Raw genomic sequence first — 21,141 nt, 5'->3', positions numbered from 1 at the left:
TTATATCCTGCGGGGATTACAGTAGCTGACATCAGCAGCTGTAACTATAGCAACCACAACTCCTGATTATCAACCTCCCACAGAGCTCTGCCACCAAACCTGACCTCCATCCTGCGACAAGCGTGTCACACAAGAATCCAATTAGGAACGAAACGGAGATAAAACAGCGAGTGAAACATTTCACTGAAATGATGTCAACTGTTAGCAGAGGAACAGTCCAATTAAATCGCGGTGGTAGAGAGACAGCCCTGAGGAGAAGAGTTAATGAACTGCACTGCACATTTCTCCCGCTCACCAATTAATGTGGGAAAAGATGATTGGACGTTCACGGCTGACTTGCCTGGGCTCTCATCTCCACACATCATTTTTCTTTTTAACTGTGATGTTGATACAGCGTCACAGTTTGCATTTGTAGCACGAAAACAGATTGGCAAAGACTAAATAGAAGGAGAAGAGAGACATCACCACCAAAGATTACATCGGCAACATGTCCTCCAGCCTCCTCTGGTGATACGCTGTAGATAGACTGGTGGCAAATACTGAGGCTTTCATTAAAACATGCAGGTGCTCTAAATGGTCTCCAGCCAGTTTCAGCTGCCAGATTTATGACTTCCTGACTTCTCACAGTGGCGCTAATCGAGTAAAGCTAAGTCGCCGTAGAGAAAAACTCTGTCAAGATGGCCGAAAGCAGGTGAGACCAAACTAGAGGGAGCTTTAATAACACATTATTAAAACTACATAATGATGATAGTACTTATAGACACTGTCACTGCAGTGCAGCAAACACTAGATTAATCCTGCATTTTGCCTTTTAGCTGTATTTTTTCATATCTGGTTACACAGACATTGTGCAACATATTAATAATAACAGAACTGTTCTTCCATAACAGCATCACGATCATATTGTTAGATTAACATCAGCATCTGGCTTAAAGAAAATCTTGCCACAGGAGCCATTTTATTATTGTCTCTAGACTTTTGGTGAGAAAGCTGTAACACTGAATTTGTAACTGAGATGTTTTTTCAAAAAGATGACTGGCTCATATTTTACTCAGCTGTTGTAAAGCAGATCACTGACTTCTGCGTGTTACAGAATTCTCTCATTGATTTCTATTCAGCGTCCTTTCTGTGCCATATCTCCTCCTTGCATGTCTCTGGGATCGTATCATGGGTTACTCTGATTCCCACTGAAGGGAGCTCATTACCTGTGACAGAGACTTCCTGAGAGAGTTGATCTGGGCCGACTGGTCTGGCTGCTCCTGATCAGACAGAATCTGTTTGATCTTTTCCTTCTCTATGGCCACAGTGTTGAAGGCCGACTTCAGCAGCGAGTGGACTGCAGAGAGACAGGATCAAAGAAAAGCAGTAACTTAGAAACCCGCGCACCGGTTCAAAGGCATCGCTAGCTCCTCTGTCGCTATTCGCCAATGCTCTCTCTATGTAAGAATCAGTCACACAGTGGTACCAAGAATGAGACATAACATGCACCATGTGCTGGTTTACTGGTTTCTAAGCCACTTCATGGACTAGAACCAGATCATTTCACTAAAGTGCTGCCCCCTTACTTCGCCCTTCATATCTTTCAGATCTGCTGAGCTATCGCTGCTGTCCATCCCACACACTGACTTTAAAACCATGATTGTGCATTTTTCGGTTGCTGGCCCTAAACTGTGGAACAGTTTGTCATTAACAATTAGATTTCCCTTCTCCTGCAAGGAATTTAAAACCAGTATAAAGACCGGTCTCTTTTCCTTAGCCCTTCACTTGCTATAAACCACATTTATTGTCTTTATTTGCTTGTGCAGTACTGTTCTCTCTGTCTGTCTCTCTCTTCATATACAGTGGCTTCCAAAAGTATTCGGCCCCCTTGAACTGTTCCACATTTTGTCACATTACAGCCACAAACACGAAGATCATTTAATGATGATCAGCAGCTACAGTATGAGAATAAAGTCCACCTTGTCCTACATGCTGCGTTCGTACCTTTCTGGGCAATAATGCAGAACTCCTCTTGAAGTTTAATGTAGTCGCTGGCACACTCTACACTGTCTGTCAAGCGGGAGACAGGGGGCTGAAAGTCCACCAGCTCGGCACACAGGTTAGGGTTGGATGAGTGGAGGCGGACAGGGGACATACTGGCAGACAGAGGAACCTGGAGAGAGAGACAATCACAGAGGCTGACTGTCAGTCACCCGTGTGGCACAACAGTGCTCTTCTTTTTGTGTCTTGCAGCCAAAACAATCTCTAAGAACCACAGAACTAAATCTGACAAGACCAAACATTATTCTGATAAATTTCCAGTTCACTCTTTATCTGAAGGGCCTTTAAGCACTGGACCTCTGACAAGAGCTTTAACCAGGCATTAGCAGCTAAAAATGGCTAAACAGCATAAGAGCATGTAGCTAATTAGCATATCACCAGATAATAAAAGTTAATGAAGTTATTGCTCTGTTAACACCGACGCAGTTAGTGTGTTACTTTCCTGGTTTATCTGTATTCTGTTCATGCACAGAGTTTGTGTCACATCCACGCCTCTGTTAGCATGTGGACGTTTGTGTTGAGAATTTGGTCCCCGGTTTGACACGAGATGCCAACATGCCACAATGAGGATTCTTTTTAAAATTACTTTCCTAAAAACGACACTGAAGGAAATGCTTCCATAGTCTTCTCTCAGAGTAACAATCTTTTATTCATGAAATCTATAGGTGTCTAAGAGCCCAGGTTTCCCTGGGAACAACATCTTACCAGGATAGGCCATGCTGGAGAATGTAATGCTCTAGATCAGGGGTGGCCAACCCGCGGCTCTCGAGCCGCATGCGGCTCTTTGCCTGGTTTCATGCGGCTCTTACGTTCATATCAAAGTTTGTGTTTTGGGGTTTTTTTGTGTTGTTGTTTTAAAATGTGCACGTTCGCTTCGCTTGAGTTCAATACGGTATTTTCATTAAATGGCCATGTGTGTGAGATGAAAATACCGCAAAGTTTCCCAGTAGGAGCAAGTTTGCCCTTAAAATGGCAAGGAAAAAATACACAGCAAAAAGAAAATATGAAGATGAACACAGGACGTTTTTAACAGAGTGGGAGAGTTTATATTTTTTTGTTGAACGCAATGGTAAGCCATTCTGCCTTATATGTCAGACGTCATTAGCGCATTTCAAAGCTTCAAATCTTCAGCGCCACTTCAGCTCACTCCATGCTAACATCGACCAGAACCATCGACCCAAAAGGGACTGAACTTCGCAAGCACGAGTTGGCCACTTTGAAAAGTCAGCACATACAGTTTTTCCAAAAATTTACGAAGCGGTCAGAGACCTTAACACTCGCATCCTATCAGCTGGCTTGGAACATTGCACGGGCTAAAAAGCCATACGATGAAGGGGAGTTCGTTAAAAAATGCCTCAGTGACGTTGTTGAAATCTTGTCTCCTGAAAATGACAAATTAAAACGCATGGTATCAGACGTCCAACTGTCCCGCCACACTGTTGAACACAGAATATCGGACATTAACACGGCTATTGAAACACAGTTGCACTCTGACCTTCAAGCATGTGAGTATTTTAGTGTCGCATTGGATGAGAGTTGTGATATACAAGACAAGCCTCAGTGGGCAATATTTGCACAGTCTGTGTCAAACGATTGTGTGATCAAAGAACTCCTGGATATTGTGCCATTAAAAGACAGAACCCGTGGCACAGATGTGAAAGAAACCATGATGGCTGCATTAGAAAAAGCAAATCTGCCCATAACGAAATGAACTGCAATAGCCACGGATGGAGCACCAGCCATGATGGGATCTGTGAACGGGCTTGTGGGGCTGTGCAAAGCTGACCGAACTATTCCTGACTTTTGGAATTTCCACTGCATCATCCACATGGAGCAACTCGTGTCTAAATCATTGAATTTAGATAACGTCATGAAGCCTGTGATGGAAATTGGCAACTATATCCGCACACATGTGCTTAACCACAGTCAATTCAAGAATCTCATTGCTGCGCTGGACCAAGGGCTTCCAGGTGACCTGCCGCTGCACTGCGAGGTGGCTGTCAAAAGGCCAGGTACTCTCTCACTTCTTTGAGCTTTTGGATGCCATGAAACTGTTTATGGAAGAGAAGGACAAGGACTATCCCGTGCTCTCGGACCTCAAGTGGATTATGGATCTGGCCTTTTTGGTCGACATGCTGTGTCACTTGGACAGACATAACCTGACCCTGCAGGGTAAGTTAAAAATGCTGCCTGACCTGGTGCAAAGTGTGTTTGCGTTTGTCAACAAACTGAAGCTGTTCAAGACACATATTCAAAAGGGAGATTTAACGCATTTTCCCACTCTGCTAAAAGCCAAGCGGGCAAGTCACCAGCGCTGCCCTGAGTAAGCAAAGAGCCAGATATGCAACGCTGATTGAAAACTTGCACGAAAGCTTTGTGACCGGGTTCCATGATCTACAATTGAAAAGGCCACAGATTACGTTCCTCGTCGACCCATTGAATGCAGAGACCGGCTGTTTGAAAGTCTCGCTAGTCACAGATAAAGCTGCGGCTGAGTTGGAGATGATCGATCTTTGTGAGGAGGACCAATTGAAACCTGCTTTAAGGGAAGGGACCATTGAGTTCTGGAAAAGTATGCCAATGGAAAAATACCCCAATGTCAAACGGGCTGCGCTTAAGATACTGTCAATGTTTGGGTCAACATACAAGGCAAGGAATGCCAGAAGTCCCATTAAACAACATGCATTGTAAAAGTAAATGCTATTGTAGATTATTATATTTTTGTTTGTGGACTTGGTTGAACTGAGAGTTTGTGTGTGTGAGACAGTGCACACAATTGTTGAAAATGACTGGCCTGTGGTTTTAGTACTGTAGGAGTCATTATCATATTGGTGTGTGTGTGTGTGTGTGTGTGTGTGTGTGTGTGTGTGTGTGTGTGTGTGTGTGTGTGTGTGTGAGAGAGAGAGAGAGAGAGAGAGAGAGAGGGAGGAAAGGATGGGTGATGTTCATGTGTGCCCATGTGTAGGATGTGGCTCTTTGCGGTAACACAGTAAAAAAAAAGTGGCTCTTGGTCTCTGACTGGTTGGCCACCCCTGCTCTAGATAACAGATCAACAGGTATGAAATCACCTCCCACAGACCAGTGAAATCTCTGGAAAATGGGCCAGCATTCCTGGCAGTGCTTTCTGACCACTGCATATCTTTATCTTTACCGGAAGATGTCACTTTGCTGCTTACAGCAATTTCGTTTTTCTATAAGCATTAATATAGCCTATGATCCTAAAAGAGAACACCGATTGTATTTTCTGACCTTATCTCAAATTTACACACAGAGTTAGGCCTACATTTGAATTCTGTTTATGCATTTTCTCAATTAAGACTGTCTCACATACACTTTGCCTCACATAAATATACATTTCATGGAATAACAATTGTAATCCATCAGATTCTCCCCCGTCTTAATGACACAGCACTGATAGTGTTGTTAATTTACACTGTCAGCGCTTTCCTTCTTGGCTTCAAACAGGCTAAACTTTATTAATATAATAGATCTTTTCCACTCTTACTCACTAAAGCACTTATACATACCACGGGTTTGCCTGCACAGGCTGTGGTACTTTCACTCTGTATTATGTCATTAATGTCTTTGTATTTTTTCAGCATCACAGTTTTATCTTCCTTTGTAAAAATCAGCAGTATCACTGTTCATGTTTGTGGCCATGTGAAAATGCTCGCAGCTAGATTCATAAACCTTAAGATGATTTATCGAGTTCATAACCATCTTCATAGCCTGATTGCAGATGTTAGCGTGAGTGAAAATATTCTGGGTCCGTTGAAATTGCTTTAGCGTGGAGCCATGGTGAAACAAAAAATGCATTCAATGAGCAGTAATGACATTTTACTACTAATGGGATTAATAAAAGTTTATGACTGGTTTAACAAAGTGCATAAAGTTGCATGGACACACATTCAGTTTTGCACAAACTGATATATCGTGCAAAATTAAGATATATTAGCAAAATCAGGCCGAGCCGCACGACAATAACAAGTGGAGCTGCAGACTAGGGCTGGGTATCGTCACTGATTTCTAGAATCGATTCAATTCCGATTCACAAGGTCCCGAATCGATTCGATCCACGATTCGATTTAATTCGATTTAATTCGATTCGATTCGATTTAAATCTGGGAAATTTTGACAGTCAGAAATATTATAATTCAGATCAGTACATTTACATATTTTTGTATCAATAAAAAGGAAGCTGACACACGCAAGACTTTATCACAGGTGTGAGCGTCACAGCAGATGCCTTTGTGTCAAAGTAGCTGAAGATAAAACACAGAAAAACATGAAGGTGATTTTCCTGGCCTGGGATTTTATAAAATATTCTGCAGTACATCAAAAACGAAAGAAAACCATTAATCAACATATGAACATTACCTCTGAAGTTACAGCGGTTTTATTAGAGACACAGCTAAGCGTTTTGCATTTTGAATAATTTTAAAACGTTTAAATTTGTTCAGTATTGAACAGCAGAAATTAGGTTTTCTTTTCGGAAGAATGTAAAAGGGAAAAAAACAGCGGCTGACAGCGCTGTAAACAACAGTAGACTTGTGCGTAACAAGCAAGCGAATAATGAAGAAAGGGAAACTGTTCTTGAAGTACAGAGAGAGAGAGAGAGAGAGCTGTGCATCGCGGTGGAAGCAAAACAGTAAAAGTCAGAGTGAATACATGACGATGTTTATGTGAAGCGTTTGGATCTTCTTTTGCTGCTGGTTCGGTCAATATTGTTTGGAGAGAGATCAAACTAACAGCTTTAGAATCGGCTCATAAAGGGCGTGAACACAAAGCGTGGACCCGCCGACAGATCAGAATCAGCGAGCTGTCGGCTTTCAGCCCCGACCGTGAGAAAGGCGACATCTAACTGATTCTGATCCGCAGGTCGCGCTGTGTGTTTAAGTCTATGTGCAGAATCCGTGTACCTGCTCTCATTTACTGTCTTAACTGTTTGGTGGTTCTTGAAATTTTGTGAGATGTCACCAGAGATTCTGGCATTTCGGGCAAAATAAATTTATATTAAAAAAATCGATTCAGGATTTTAATGAATCGATTTTACGTTATCCAAGCCAGAATCGATTTTAATCGATGAATCGATTATAAAAACCCACCCCTACTGCAGACTAAAGAACAAAAAAGAGAAAAACGAGCAACAATAGAAGAGGCCGAAACAAAATTGTTGGCTTCTGTGTCGTAAGCTTGTCCACACTTCCAATTTGCTCGACAACAATTTGATTACACATGCACGTATCAAAGCCAGACCTCTCAGTTACCCCACAATTTACACTTATTATGTTATAAGTAAAAACTTGAATAATGCTTTGCTTAGAGACTTAGAGATTTTCTCACAGTGACATATGCATCTGTGTGTGTGTGTGTTTGTGTAGACGTCTGAAGACAGGTACCTGAAGCTGGAATTTTGCATCTTTGCCGACACTTTTTGTTCTCCATCTTCTGTTCAAGCGCTTTTCTTTCTTTGATAACTCAACGCAATTGGTCTTTTGGGCACACGTGGGTCAGAGCATGAAAAATGTGGTTAATAAGACAAACACATCACAAAAAACAAACCAAAAAACCAGAAAGTTACCACAGACATAGATCAGTGAAATGACACTGATGGGTTACATGCAAAAAAAAAAGGGAATGTATGGTATTAAAAATGCATTTCAGCCAAAAATCACCAAACAAAAAGCTCCACGATATAAAACAAACACAATAAATTAACAGATACTGATCAGTCAGAAAAGCAGCAGGTGTCCTGTGAGTATCGCTGGATCTCGTCTGTCTAGACGGGCAGGTACTGAAGGTGACTGCAGAGGTTGCACCGTCGTCACTGCCTCAGCTAGCCTGAGTTTACAATGCAGGATTGCACTAAATTGTTTCCCCTTGCTCTCTGCTGTATGTGTGTGTATTTATGTGTGTGTTTGTTTTACCTGCATATCTGTGAAGTTGGGCGCTGACTGTGTCCTTTGTAGAATCTCCAGACTCTGCAATAACCGGCTCAGCTCGGTCAGGTTGGACTGGCAGCGTGCGAGCTCTGAAAATAAAATTTACACGCGCGGTCACGATCTCATTCAGCCTTATGTGTCACGAAATGGTCACCAAATCATCTCTCCCGGATTTATTGCCGTGCCAAAGGCTTGATTTAATCCACTCCTCTTGTGAAATCAGATTTGTTAGAAGCGTAGGGAAAGTGTGCACTTACCCTCTGCACACTTGTCCATTTCCTCTGACTCCTGCAGCCATGCCACCACCTTACTCTGTCCGTTACTGTAGGATGCAGGCAGGCTGCTGGTGCTGCTGTTACTGGGGGCTGCTGGCTGCCATGGCAAGCTGCTTGGTTTGGTCTGCTGTGGTGACACAATAACAGAGCCTAAAATATCATTTCGGAAACTACTGTAGTGGTCAATCAGGCACCGATGATACCTATAGATATACAAGAAGCACTTATGTCATTAAAGAAAGGATACTGTGGATTAGGGTTCCAGCTAATGTATGAAATGTTCTTCTGATCAATGTAATCTTGTCTGCAACAGACAAAAGAGGAAGAAATGAGAACCAATATAATTACATCAATCAGATTTTTTTTTCCTTTGGTGCATCACTGAAATCAAATCAAATCGGAAGATTGTTACAATATATACAATGATTTTTGACAGTGAAGGCAAGAAAGTCTGTCTTGCTTGTACATAGTTGAAAGTTTTGGTCTAGATTTGCAATTTCAGTGACGCTGGGTTAGGGTTACGCAACCTGTGTGTGACAGCTGCGGTGAATCTGTTCAGCAGCCAAAAGTAAAGGACTGCACGCTGTCAGCAGCTCACAGCTAATATGAATGCTCACATGGAAAAAAATATGCTGTTATGAACAGAAACTGCACGCTTCTTATTTGTACAGCACCTTGCCTATCTTCCTTCCGAGTCTTTGAAGCAGTAGTTAATTTTGACTCTAGGACCAGAGTCTCTCATTTAAGCTGTTCTTCTGGGAGAGCTCATCAGGCCGCAGCCAGATGCTCGAAATCCAAATCCTACTGATCACCTCTAATGGCCTCCGTGTGGCATGGAGCATCACTCCCAGGAGAAGCTGCAGCGAATGAATCTTCGCATTTACGCACACTTCAAGCACACCTGCAGGGACCGAGGCTAACGCCTAACTGGAAACAGCCGAGAAAAGCAAGCCTTCTTGTCTTAATGGGCAAGATTTAGTTACCTGTCTCATCAACTTTACTACATTAGGCAGATATTATTTAGCTATTATTCAGGGGAAACGTCTGGGTGAGGCGAAGCAAGTTTTCAGGTCCAACTTCGTACAACAATGGCATCCATAAATAAAACTGCTGACTTGTCAGGTGTGGTTGACGACAACAGTCATGTGTGAGCATTATGTCTGTCATTACTGTGAATGTTCCGCGAACTTTACTTCCTCTCTCTCACAGATGATGTTTTTGGTGCGTTATCCCAGTTTCCAATAAAGACAAAACTAGGAGATCTCTCACTAACCGTGATGCTCTTCTTGAATAAGTAATTGCAGACTCTGAGAGGGAGAACAAAATGTCTTTTTTTCTGAGGTAGAAAAATGTTCTGATTTCTTTGTGTAGAGCATCAGTCAGGCATTTCTTATTTATTTGCTTTCAATACTACTTTCATATTATATGTGAGAACTAGAAAATAAACTAGAAGAGAGACCAGGAGCCTTGTTCAGAGTTAAGGATCACCTGAAGTTCATTCATTCACTTTACATCCTGTTTGCTGTGTAAAAACCACAATATACTGCTTTACAGGGGCTTGTGCGATGGATCCTTTCTTGAAAACTGTTAACTGCACTGGCTACCTCTCAGACAGTCCCAGACAAGAATTAGTCAAAGAAATTGAGCTTTTAAGAGGATTTAAGAGCTTTAAGCTATTTTGCCTTTAGCATTATTGGTGTTTGACCAAACAAGAAAGCACTAAGCAAGACTAAAATGTCTGCTTATGTCAAGCATCACAACGTAAATGAGTCTACATACACAGATAATTACTCAAAAGTTATTTTAATCAGAAATTCTGGCCAATTTTAGACCAAAGAAAGAGCACAAATAGTGCCATAAGGAAGAAGAGAGCTCACCTTGACTTCATTTACCACAGCTGGCGTGGGCTGGGGGGAATCCATGGCCGCCGAAGGAGGAAATGTTCTCATGGTGGCATCCCGGGGAGACCGCACAATCTCGTTCTGCCGATAAAGCCGGTGATGACGCAACTTTGACACCCAGGCATCAAATATGTCTTGAGATTTGACCTAAAGACGAGGGGAAGAATAAGCCTCGACCTCTGTCACCACCTGACTGCTTGTATCAGTGATGGATTATTATCATCAGTGTTACCTTCAAGTGATAGATATGCTCTTCAGTGTCCAGGTCGATGCGACGGGCCCTCTTCTTGATAGACATAACTGAGAGGCCGACGTCGATGCTGCCATGAAGTTTCCCTTTTTGGATCTAAAGACAATGACAGAGTTATGTATGTATATATATCTCCACATATTTGTAATTCATACTATTTTTTTACTGTAAAAATATCACAATGTAACAATAATCAATTAACAATACCAGCCAGAGAAGACTGATTTGATTCTTGTTTGGCTGAGTGACTTGAAGAAAAGTCTTCGACTGCAGGAAGCTTTGAATATATTTAACATTTTATTTTCAGATTAGCAGGTTACCAGTGCTCTTCTTACAGTGGACCTACTATACTCATTTCCAGCTCCATGTCATATGGCCTTGGTGCTGCTGCTCAGATCATCTACTCATCTACTTTCTGAGACAAACCAATCAATTTCTTCTAATTGGGCTCCTCAAGCAAACAGAAGGTTTGAACAGCAGGTGGGCGGGGCTTCTGTGCTCAAAGCCAGCTATAATGTTGGTTTTAAATAAAACTGTCTGAATCATTTGGCTGAGCATTTGGCTCACAGAGATTATCTGCACATTTAGTGCAATGACTTCATTATTTGTAACTTTGGCCATGTTTAAAATGAGCATTGATCACTGTTTAGCTAACAGAGATCTATACACACTACCCTTTTAGTGGCTTTAATCAAGAAAAGTGGGAAACTAGCAAAGACACTGACCCTTTGTTGAGAATGTAATGATCATTTAAGAAGTCAGCGAATGGGTCTGTACTGTCTAGTTAGCAGTATTTAAACACTTTTAACTAGAAGGGCTCATGTACCACTGATGCCAATAACTCCAGAATGTGCAGGACTCACTGGTTTCCTTCCAGTGATGGAAAGTTTGCCAAAGAAGTTTTTGCTTTTCTGCAGAGTGACCCAGCTTGCTGAAACACAGTGAACATTGTGACCCATGTCGCTGATGTTTCTGCTGATTCATTGCCAAGCAAAACTGATGTCAGCCCAGTCTGCCCCGCTTCTGCCCGTAGGTTACAGTCAGGGTTACTTACATCAATGGGGGACTTGGAGTACTTCAGGATACCATTGTCCAGAACAAAAAAACGCTGTAGAGGAAACAAGCACAAAAATAAATGACAGGAGGGGCATAAACTGAATACAAATCCTGCTGGATCTGTTAACGTTGCAGATTCTATGCAAATGCAAAGTCTATTTTTTATCCTTGTTTAATCAACTCTCTAATAGTTCATGCAAATATTTTGTGGATTCATTCTGAAGGAAGAGAAGATAAAGGAGGGTTTATGAAAAAGGGAATTTTTTTCAAATAATGACACTTTATTGAACAGGAAACCTGTTAACAACCAGATAGAGGCTGTATGTGAAAATGTTTGTCCCACATCAATAGCTTTTGTGTCTCACTTTACCCATGAATCTTACCTTGTGCCAGCCTTTCAAGGGCCATTTCCGCTTCTTCAACATAAACCCCTCGTGTTTATCAGGCCTCTGGACGTTGCTCTGACCAATTTTCAGCCCCTCGATTATCTCCCAGCTGTCTGCCTCCTAGAAAAGAAATGAAAATATGCAGCTGTGTCAGAATTAATCCACTTATTCCTCCAGAATAAGAAGGAAAATCCGGACGCGCTCTCTGTATAATACAAAGATAAGATGCAGCTGTCGTGTGATTGTTTTCATGGTGAAAGCAGCAGGAATATATGCAACATTTCTCTATTCCCCCCCCCCCGTGCCACACATTTAAAGAAAGACTGCCCCATTGAAATTCCTCCTGCTCTCTCAGCATTTCCACTCCATTAGCCTTCTCCTGACTGTGCTCTTCCTGCTCCTAGTGGGTCAGTAAATCAAAGTGACGCCTCTGGAGTAGAGGGACAGCAGGGTCAGGCAGGGACAGGTAAGACATCCTCCTGTCATACAGGTTTTAAAGGCAGAAAAATGCACAACAGAGTGACAAACATGTCTACTACCTCACATAACCCATTTTGGAAGTTATTTTGTTTAGAAACTTTTGATATTCTTATAAGTTATTTAAACGGGCATTCCCCTACTTTATCCTATAATTGTTTTTGTTTCCACTTAGCAGAGCTGCCAAACCACAATCAGTTCATCTTGGTAGTGTTTTATTGTGCTCTTTAACCCCCAAGTAGTAATCTGTCAGTCAAACTTTGGGGTGAAATACACAGTTTAACCCTCTTAACATCCATCAGGCCACCAGTGAGCAGTCTGGGCTTGTTGTTGGAGTCAGATTTTGCTCAGCATCCATCTCCTTTTAATCAAATGGAAAAGCTTTTAAGAGTAAAACTGGAATGCTACACTGTATGAGAGTTCACTCGAAGGGTAATATCTTCAGGTATAGTCTCTCTCTTTCTACTAAAGCAAATGTTAATTCTAACCCAACCTTAGTCAGGTTGCCGGTGACCTGTTTAATGATACGAAATGAACAGAGCATGTGTTTATTTAACAATAAAGCATATCGCTAAATAAATGATACAACATAGCCACTGAAAATGATTTTGGCAATGTGTGTGGGGAATGATTTGATAATGAGCCGTGTGATGGTTAACGCCTGGTTAAAGGGTGTTTTTCCGGTAATGCTCTAATGTTTAAAGTTTGTGTCTTTGTCCTTTCTTCCTCCCCTCACCCCCAACCGGTCAAGGCGGCTGGCCGGCCCTCCCTGAAATGGGTTCTGTCAGAAGTTTCTTCCTGTTAAAAGGGAGATTTTCCTTCCTAATGTTGCCAAAGCGCTTACCTTACAATTGAAGGTGCCTTAAAGGAAACTGTTGGTGGAATCTGCCACTATATGAATAAAATTGAATAAAAAAATGTAATTGAAATTGACTATTAGATAAAGATGAAAGTGAAATGACAACATATTGGTGCTCATTTTCAGTTTATGGTCCTGTTAGACCTTGATTATGGCCTAAAAATCAAACAACTCTAAAAGTTGGAGCATGTTTGATACTTAGGTTGAGAAGCCTTCTGCCTTAAGTAAACATGGCATTGGCTGAATGAAGGTAATGTATGTGAGGTTGCTTGCTAAGGTTGCCAGGCAACCATCTGACATCCATCTAAATAAATAAATAATAATGTGGAACACATTCATTGTAACGATCAGTGAAGTAGGTCAGAGTTTTCATTTCATACTTAAATCAGTAGCAGCAGAGCCTTTAAGGCAAACCCCACTTTAAAATTCACAAGCATCTCTGGCAACTTAACTAATAGCCGGTGGCTTCACGCTGCATGATGTGATGCTGCAACCTTGTGCATGACAACACCTGACCTTGGTTTGCGGGACATTTAACACAAGGAGGCAACAGCTTGTTTAATCTAATGACCAGGTGAACAGATCTGTCTGGTAATGAGGTCATCTTGCTCCACTGAGGGCAGCTGCTCGCCCGAGTGGCCCTGTGAAATTGGGGTAGAGGAAATGCTCAACTTTGTTAGCAAAATGTACCTCGCTGCGCAAAGGAGTCATATCTTAAGAGGTAGCACTGTACCTATTACACTACGAGAAAATAGATCATCTGAGCTGCGTGATGATGGTAAAAATGCTACACACAAACTTACTAGGTTTTATCTGAGGCAGCTTCAAATCAGTAGCATGCAAAATAAAGCCTGCGCCCTGTCCGGGCTGTACCCCGCCTCTTGTCCTATGACAGCTGGGATAGGCTCCAGCCCCCCCCACCCCCGCGACCCTTATAAGGATAAGCAGGATAGATGGACAGATAGATGGATAGAGCTGCAAATGCTGCAATACATCTGTTTTCTTTACAAAGAACCCAAACTATCAGGGATATAAATAAATAAATTCCTAACAACCATATGTTAAAAGCCACAGACTCCAAGGCTGGGAGACATACTGAATTAATTAAAGTTTTAAGGTCATGGGTGTTCATACAGAGCCTCGCAGTCACCCTCTGATGATGGAATACACATCACTCTGAGCCAGGTGCCATTCCATAGTATGCCTTTCCACTGGACAGGTCTGTATGTTTGCTTTTGGCAATTAAGAAAAAGCTTGAGTACTGGTAGCCACAGCTGCTGAAGAAGATCAAAATGTAGTCCTGTTAAACTCAGTGTCATAGAGATGATTTGACTTTGCCAAAGTAGAACAGACTACCATGCTGTGTAAATCAAAACCTAAAAAATCTTCTAAAAATATATATCAATGGTAATTTAGATACTGCTATATAACAGATAGACATAGAAGTAAAGTTATTTTTCTGTCATCAGCAGTAGGGACGATTAACATTTGCCGATCCAATCTTTATTACACTACCAGTGACATTTATATACACATTTTTTTGTCAGTTATTCGACGTCATTGTCCTAGCAGCCCACCTCTCATCAGTGTGTCCTGAATGCAAGGCAGGCTTGGGGGTATTATGAGGGAGCCTTGTCTGTGAGACCCTCGCTGGATTTGAACTCTCAACCTATTGTTCCAAAGAGAGCAGTGTTGCCATTACACCATCCAGCTGCATGTCCCAGAGACAGGAACAGCAAAGATACTGCGCATCAGCCTGGAGCTCACAGGCCTCTGATGGAGGACCTAAGCTTGAAGGACAAACAAAGAGCACCTGCAGGGTGAGTGGGGAATTATTATTTTATATAAATAAATGTTATTTAGGGGGGTAATAAAGTTTGGACTTCATGTAGACAAAAAGAAATGCAGTAAAATTATGAATCACCCCTAACCCTGACAAAATGAATAAATAAATAAATAAAACTCAAAATGTACTTTTTTTATATATATATTCTCATCCAGGCTTATATGGACAGTACTGCTACAGTGAGAGAAATTGCTTTTGTAATTTCACCCGGAGAATAGAGCTGAATTAACCCAAAGTGATTTCCTGTACTCTGCTTACATGTATTGATCTTCCTGCAGAATAATTTAAAGCTGAATGAGCTCTTGGTGAGTGTACCCATTTAATGAAGGATCTTGTGGCAGAATCAGCGAGAGGCTGTCTGCTTTTCTATGTCCGGATTTAGAAGAGTTTGCTCCTTGATCCAAAACATCTGAATAGCTTTTCATATCTCCCTTGATACTCAAGTCTATATCAGTGTAATAAAATCATGAGATACCAATATATTTTAAAAAAAAAACTATGTTGAGTAGTCGAAAGAAACTTCTACAATCCTGATCATCACCTAAGTCAATCTAACAGCCTAGTTGTGTCAGTTTCATAGGCCAAGTTTTCTGGGATCCACCACCTGCAGTGACACTCAGCAGTGTAGCAAAGCAGACCTTTTAATACTGCAATGAATCAAACTATTACAGTTAAGGTCTCTCTGAGCAGGAGAAAGGACAAACACTCCTTGGGGACGCCTTACACTAAATCAGCACTGTAAATATCAGCGGCCACAATAACAGCCCACCTCAGATGGCCACTTTCTCTTGCACGTCTGCCTCTCTCTGCCTCTTGATTTGACGCTGCTGTACATTTAGAGCCTGTCACCGTTTTTAAGTTGCTGTACTACACAGACCAGACGCAACGCAAGTGTATTCAAGTCGTATTAAAATGTGATGACAATAAAACAGAAAGTTCTAACAAAAAAGAAGCGATAATAACATAAAATAAAAAAATAAAGGCCAGAAAACTGGCATTTGGTCTTTTCGTCTCGTCCATTAATTAATAAATCGTATCTCAAGATTGCTGTTAAGTAGTTTTACGTTAACAAGTCGGTTATGAGATTCATGAGATTTCAGGTTCACAACAACAGTCTCCTCAAGGCGCTTTATAGGGCTGTTCGATATAACGATACAGATCGGATGACGATATAAGCTAACGTTTGTTTTGTGGTGTAGTAAAATAAACAGTTTACAGCAACATTTTTTCATCGTTTTGATGGCCACTGTAGTGCTATATTAATTTCTTAAAGTTCTCTCTTTCTCTTATATTTAATATAACAACACTACAGACAGACAAGCGCCTGTTTATAGGTGTTGTCGTTAGCAACAGTGCCGGTAAAACCGTAGCGTCGCGTGGCTCCGCTGTCCGCTTGTTTGTTTTTCACATAACACTTTCACAATAAAGCTCAAGATCCTGTTGAGACTTTTCAAAATAAACTGAATCACGTGAAAGAGCATGCAGAGAGTTTACGGATGAGAATATGAGATTTTGGTCATATCGCACAGCCCTAGCGCTTTATATTGTAAGGTAAACCCCTTACAGCAATACAGAGAAAACCCCAACAATTAGATACCCGCCAATGTCAAAGCACTTGGCGACAGTGGGAAGGAAAACCCCCCTTTTGACAGGAAGAAACATCCAGCAGAACCAGGCTCAGGGAGAAGCAGTCATGTGATCTTACAAAAACATTTTCAAGACCTTTGTAATAGTACAGCTGCAACAATAAGTGGATTAACTGGTTAGTTCAACAGAAAATCAGTCTACACTGGCCACTTCTACAAACACCTGTTCAACTACTCAACACAAATATCTAATTATCCAATCACATGGCAGAAAGTCCATGCATTTTGGCATGTAGACATAGTCAAGATGACCTGCTGAAGTTCAAACTGAGCATCAGAAAAAAGGTGATTTAGTTGCTGAGCTCTTGAGATTTTTCCAAAAAACCTTCTCTAGGATTTATAGAGAATGGCCCGAAAAACAGAAAATACCCATTGAGCGGCACTTCTCTGGCTGAAAATGCCTTGTTAATGTCAGAAGTCAGAGGAGAATTGCCAGACTGCTTAGAGCTGATAGGAAAGGCAACAGCACCTCACATAACAACTCGTCACAACCAAAATATGCAGAAGAGCATCTCTGAAAGCAAAATACCCCAAGGCAGATGGGCTACAGCGCTGGAAGACCAGGCTCACCAAAATAAAACAACTATGAAATAAGATATAATAAAATTAAAATAGAATTAAAGGGGAATAATTTAGGGGGTTAAAGGTGGGGTCGTCTTAAGCTACATGAGTGGAGGTAGGTAGGTGAGGTAAGAGATAGCAGGTGAAGGTAGAGAAGTGTTAAAGAATACTGAATCCACAAAAATTAATTTAAAATACATCTTTTCCTGTATAGTAAGGTACTGAAACTGTAATCTTTACGTTATAAACTCAGCTACCAAAGCTGCGCTGAAAGATTATATTTTAGCAGCTACAAACTAGGGCTGAACGATATATCGCATTTGCGATAATATCGCGACATGATCAAGTGCAATTTTCTAACCGCAAAGGCTGCGATTATACTCTGGACATGTCCAAATTCATGGGCTGCATCCTCCTGAGGCCGCATTTGTAGACCGAAGGCTGTCCAAATTACTACCATATCCCAGAATTCATAGCGCGGCCCAGCCAAACTCCAGTTTCCAGCAATGGCGGCCGCTACTAAGTTTTAAAATTACTCATACTAAACTTTCTGGGTCACAAAATAAACTTTTAACATATTTTCAGGCGAGAAAGTAGTTGTGTAAACATCAAATATCTGCTCGGTTTATCAAGATATCCCATATTTGCAAAAGTGCTTCGACGTTTTCAGAGGCGTCTGCTACCCACCAGCTCGACAGCTAGCCGGGAGCTCGAGGGTTACTGATGCGGCCGAGAGCGGCACAACTCCCGGCACATCATTTTCAGATCACCGCGGAGTTTCGCTGCTCGGGTTAAACGTAATATATAAGTCACTTAGACAACCTAAAAATGTTATTGTTGGGCTTTTTTCAGTGTTTTGTTTGTTCGTGAGTAAATCGGTTTGGCTGAGATTAAAGTTATTAGATTAGATAAAATAAAACTTTATTAATCCCCCGGGTGGGTTCCTCCTTGGTTTTCACACAGCTGACTAAACGTCAAACAGAAAACTTATTAAACAGAAGTATGAGACAGTCGAGAATTTACACCAGTGTCTGGTTATATTTTAGATAGCAAGAAGCAGACGGCCGAGTTTATTAAACTCCACCGAGACAGCGGTGACGCTAATCAGAAGGCTAGACTGTCCAATTTCACGCCTTTAAATTTTAAAGGCGTGTTTGTGTGTGTGTTTATACAATTGCTATTATGTTTGCACTTTATGTGTAATGTTACTGACTGCAGAGATCAGTAAGATGTGTGTATTTTTTATTTATTAGTTTTATTTATTTAATATTATTTTTTAATTGAATGACTGTCTAGTAGTTCACAGATGTCGAAAAACTGAGTGTGGTAAAGCCACTGATTTTGTTTATGTATATTTCTGCAATCTGCACATTGTACTGACTTTCATTTTAATGTTTACACCAGGGTTCCTTGTCAGCACTTTATGCTCAGATGTTTGTAAGCTAAAAATAAACTATTGTGTATGTTCAAATATACTGTTGTGATTGAAGAAGTTAAATAAAAATGTCAGTCATCAATTCATGCATCACCTCATGTCATCATAACAGAGGTCTGTCTTCCAGGAAAGAACAGTTTAAAATTAATGTAATATAGTATTGGCCATACTATATGATGTATTGCTTGTCTTTGTTTAATAATACAGAAGACAAAGACCTTAAAAAATAATCGCATATCGCATCGCAATCGCAATATTGGGGCAAAAAATCGCAATTAGATTATTTTCCATAATCGTTCAGCCCTACTAAAAACCACAGAAGACCTGTCGCGAGGATGGATTTCACCGCAGCGTTCGTCTGAGCAGTAAACGGTGGAGTAGGCGAGCAGACTGCTACATGGATGGGACGTTAACACCCTGAGAGAAGCGCGGTGTCATGCACTGTGTAAACACCACCGCAGATTCAGTTACAGCCTTAAAGTCTGCATGTGTCCCCTGTTAGCCTGCAGGTGAAATACTGCAGCTGCTTCTGTAAAACACATGCACGTACGGACATAACCGAGGATGAGTACTGGAACTCCATACGGTTTATTTACTGAACTTTTAAAGCTTACGCTTCACATGTATTTGACAAAGTAAATCCAACGCCAACCATTTGGACTAGAGATTTTCTTTTCTTGTTTGACACAAGAAATATTTCTATTTCATTCTTGTACTTATTTCGTTACATTTATGTTTAAGCCTCAGTCATTTAGCCAACTTGACTTAAGCGCCTATGCTTTGTTTTTAACCATCAAAGTGTACCATTGCTTTGATCTATTTCTCACAGGGATTTAATACAGTGCATTATATGCAAGGGCTCCTTTTTGTGGCTTCATAGTATTGTGGTTTACACATTTACCTAACAAGTGGTTCAGTCCCGGGAGGAAAAACAAATCTCTTAGGGGTTGCATCCGGCAGGGCATCCGGCGTCAATATTTGCCTGATCAAAACATGAAGGACTATCCACTGTAGCTTTCTACAGCCATGGGATCCTTTGTGACAAGACTATAAAGTTATGTCTGCCATGTTCAGAGTCTCAGAAGCAAGTAACAACCTACCATCCTTTTAAAAATAATGATTGTCTTTAACATTTGGATGAAAATCCCAATCTTAAAATGACTCCCAGCTCTCTCGAGACCACCGAATTATGTTTCCTTTGTTTTTCACTGCAGCCAAGTTGCTTGCTTGCTTGTTGCTGCTTGTTTGTGCATCTTTCTGCCTTAAGTTTTGTATTTAATAACTAGAAAAGCATGAAAAGCTCTAATGGGCTGAGATCAGGTGACAGGCTTGTCCACAGAAAAATACCCCAATTCTTTGCGTTGAGAAACTCCCATCAGCCTTTAAGCAAATAATCCAGTAGTCAGTGGATGTCTGCTATGTCACATGAATTTAGATAAATATTAAAAATTGTAGTGTGCCAAGCTGAAACATTTTTTTTAAAAAGAGGTCTTTGCGTGGATAAATAAAAGCTAAACATAATAACCAGGTAAAAACTAAATATATAATGGCATCAGCTAGTTTTCTGCCCAAATAACAGACTATAAAAGGGATCAGTGGGGTTAATATCCTGGAGAAAAATATGCAAAAACTTGACATATTGAGTGGAAGCGGCCATGACTCAGTGTTAATCTAAGGCAGGGCTGCCCAATCCCAGTCCTCGAGAGCGACTATCCTGCAGCTTTTAGATGCATCCCTACTCCAACACAGCTGAATCAAATGGTTTGATTACCTCTTCAGCATGCCATCGTGTTTGGCAAAGGCCTGATAACAAGCCATTCATTTGATTTGGGTGTGTGGGAACAAGGATGCATCTAAAAGCTGCAGGACGGTAGCTCTCGAGGACCGGGATTGGGCACCCCTGATCTAAGGTAAACCACTTCAGTGTCTTAATTTCAGTTCTCTTTTCTGAAGTGGATTTGTCACAATGATCTCACACAACAAAAACACCTGGTGACTGAAAACCACTTTGAAAAGAGAGACATCTTCAGACGAGGGAGCAGATTGTGATTTCTGGCCATTACCATAAAAACACAACTGATCTCATCACTGATTTCCCCGCTCTCATAAATCTCAGCCAGCTTCCATCAAAGGGACCTTTCCTAAATATTTTTCAAACACATACAGTAGTGTGATTTCCACCCAGATTATCTCTAAGTTAAAATGTCTTATCGAACAGGAAATGACAGGCAACAAGAGGATTAACTGATAGTTGCAGCAACACGTTGAGTTGTTCATTTATCTTCATCTACACAGAATCGCGTGTATTTTTGTGTGCGTGAGTCGGTGCCAGCTCGCGCTTGCTGTAGGTGCTGCTTCTAATTGCTCTCATGAGGGCTTCCAGAGTGAACAGGATTCGTCAGCAGTGAGAGAAGTGACATGTATTGATTTGAAAATGGGGGCAGGATCCCATTAAGGCTTTCCCCAA

The 21,141-nt window shown here is 41.2% G+C and overlaps 1 protein-coding gene across 4 annotated transcripts in view; it reads right to left on the bottom strand.

Annotated features, from left to right (window-relative positions):
* The window catches only part of osbpl6 (oxysterol binding protein-like 6), a 49,672-nt gene that overhangs the window by 13,292 nt on the left and 15,239 nt on the right, over positions 1-21,141 (bottom strand). For 3 of the 4 annotated variants that reach the window (XM_080903260.1, XM_080903262.1, XM_080903259.1), the window contains exons 3-11: positions 11,848-11,970; positions 11,463-11,516; positions 10,391-10,504; positions 10,135-10,305; positions 8,240-8,384; positions 7,968-8,071; positions 7,440-7,532; positions 1,984-2,152; positions 1,206-1,336 (exon numbers count right to left, since the gene is read on the bottom strand). In XM_080903260.1, the coding sequence (XP_080759386.1) occupies positions 1,206-1,336; positions 1,984-2,152; positions 7,440-7,532; positions 7,968-8,071; positions 8,240-8,384; positions 10,135-10,305; positions 10,391-10,504; positions 11,463-11,516; positions 11,848-11,970 (1,104 nt within the window). The remainder of the gene's footprint in view (positions 1-1,205; positions 1,337-1,983; positions 2,153-7,439; positions 7,533-7,967; positions 8,072-8,239; positions 8,385-10,134; positions 10,306-10,390; positions 10,505-11,462; positions 11,517-11,847; positions 11,971-21,141) is intronic. The other variant, XM_080903261.1, reaches the window with a different exon arrangement.

Source organism: Rhamphochromis sp. 'chilingali', assembly GCF_963969265.1.
Source record: "Rhamphochromis sp. 'chilingali' genome assembly, chromosome: 14".
Taxonomy (NCBI): Eukaryota; Metazoa; Chordata; class Actinopteri; order Cichliformes; family Cichlidae; genus Rhamphochromis; species Rhamphochromis sp. 'chilingali'.
The sequence above is the reverse complement of the archived record's forward strand: the minus strand, read 5'-3'. Positions and strand labels throughout refer to the sequence as shown.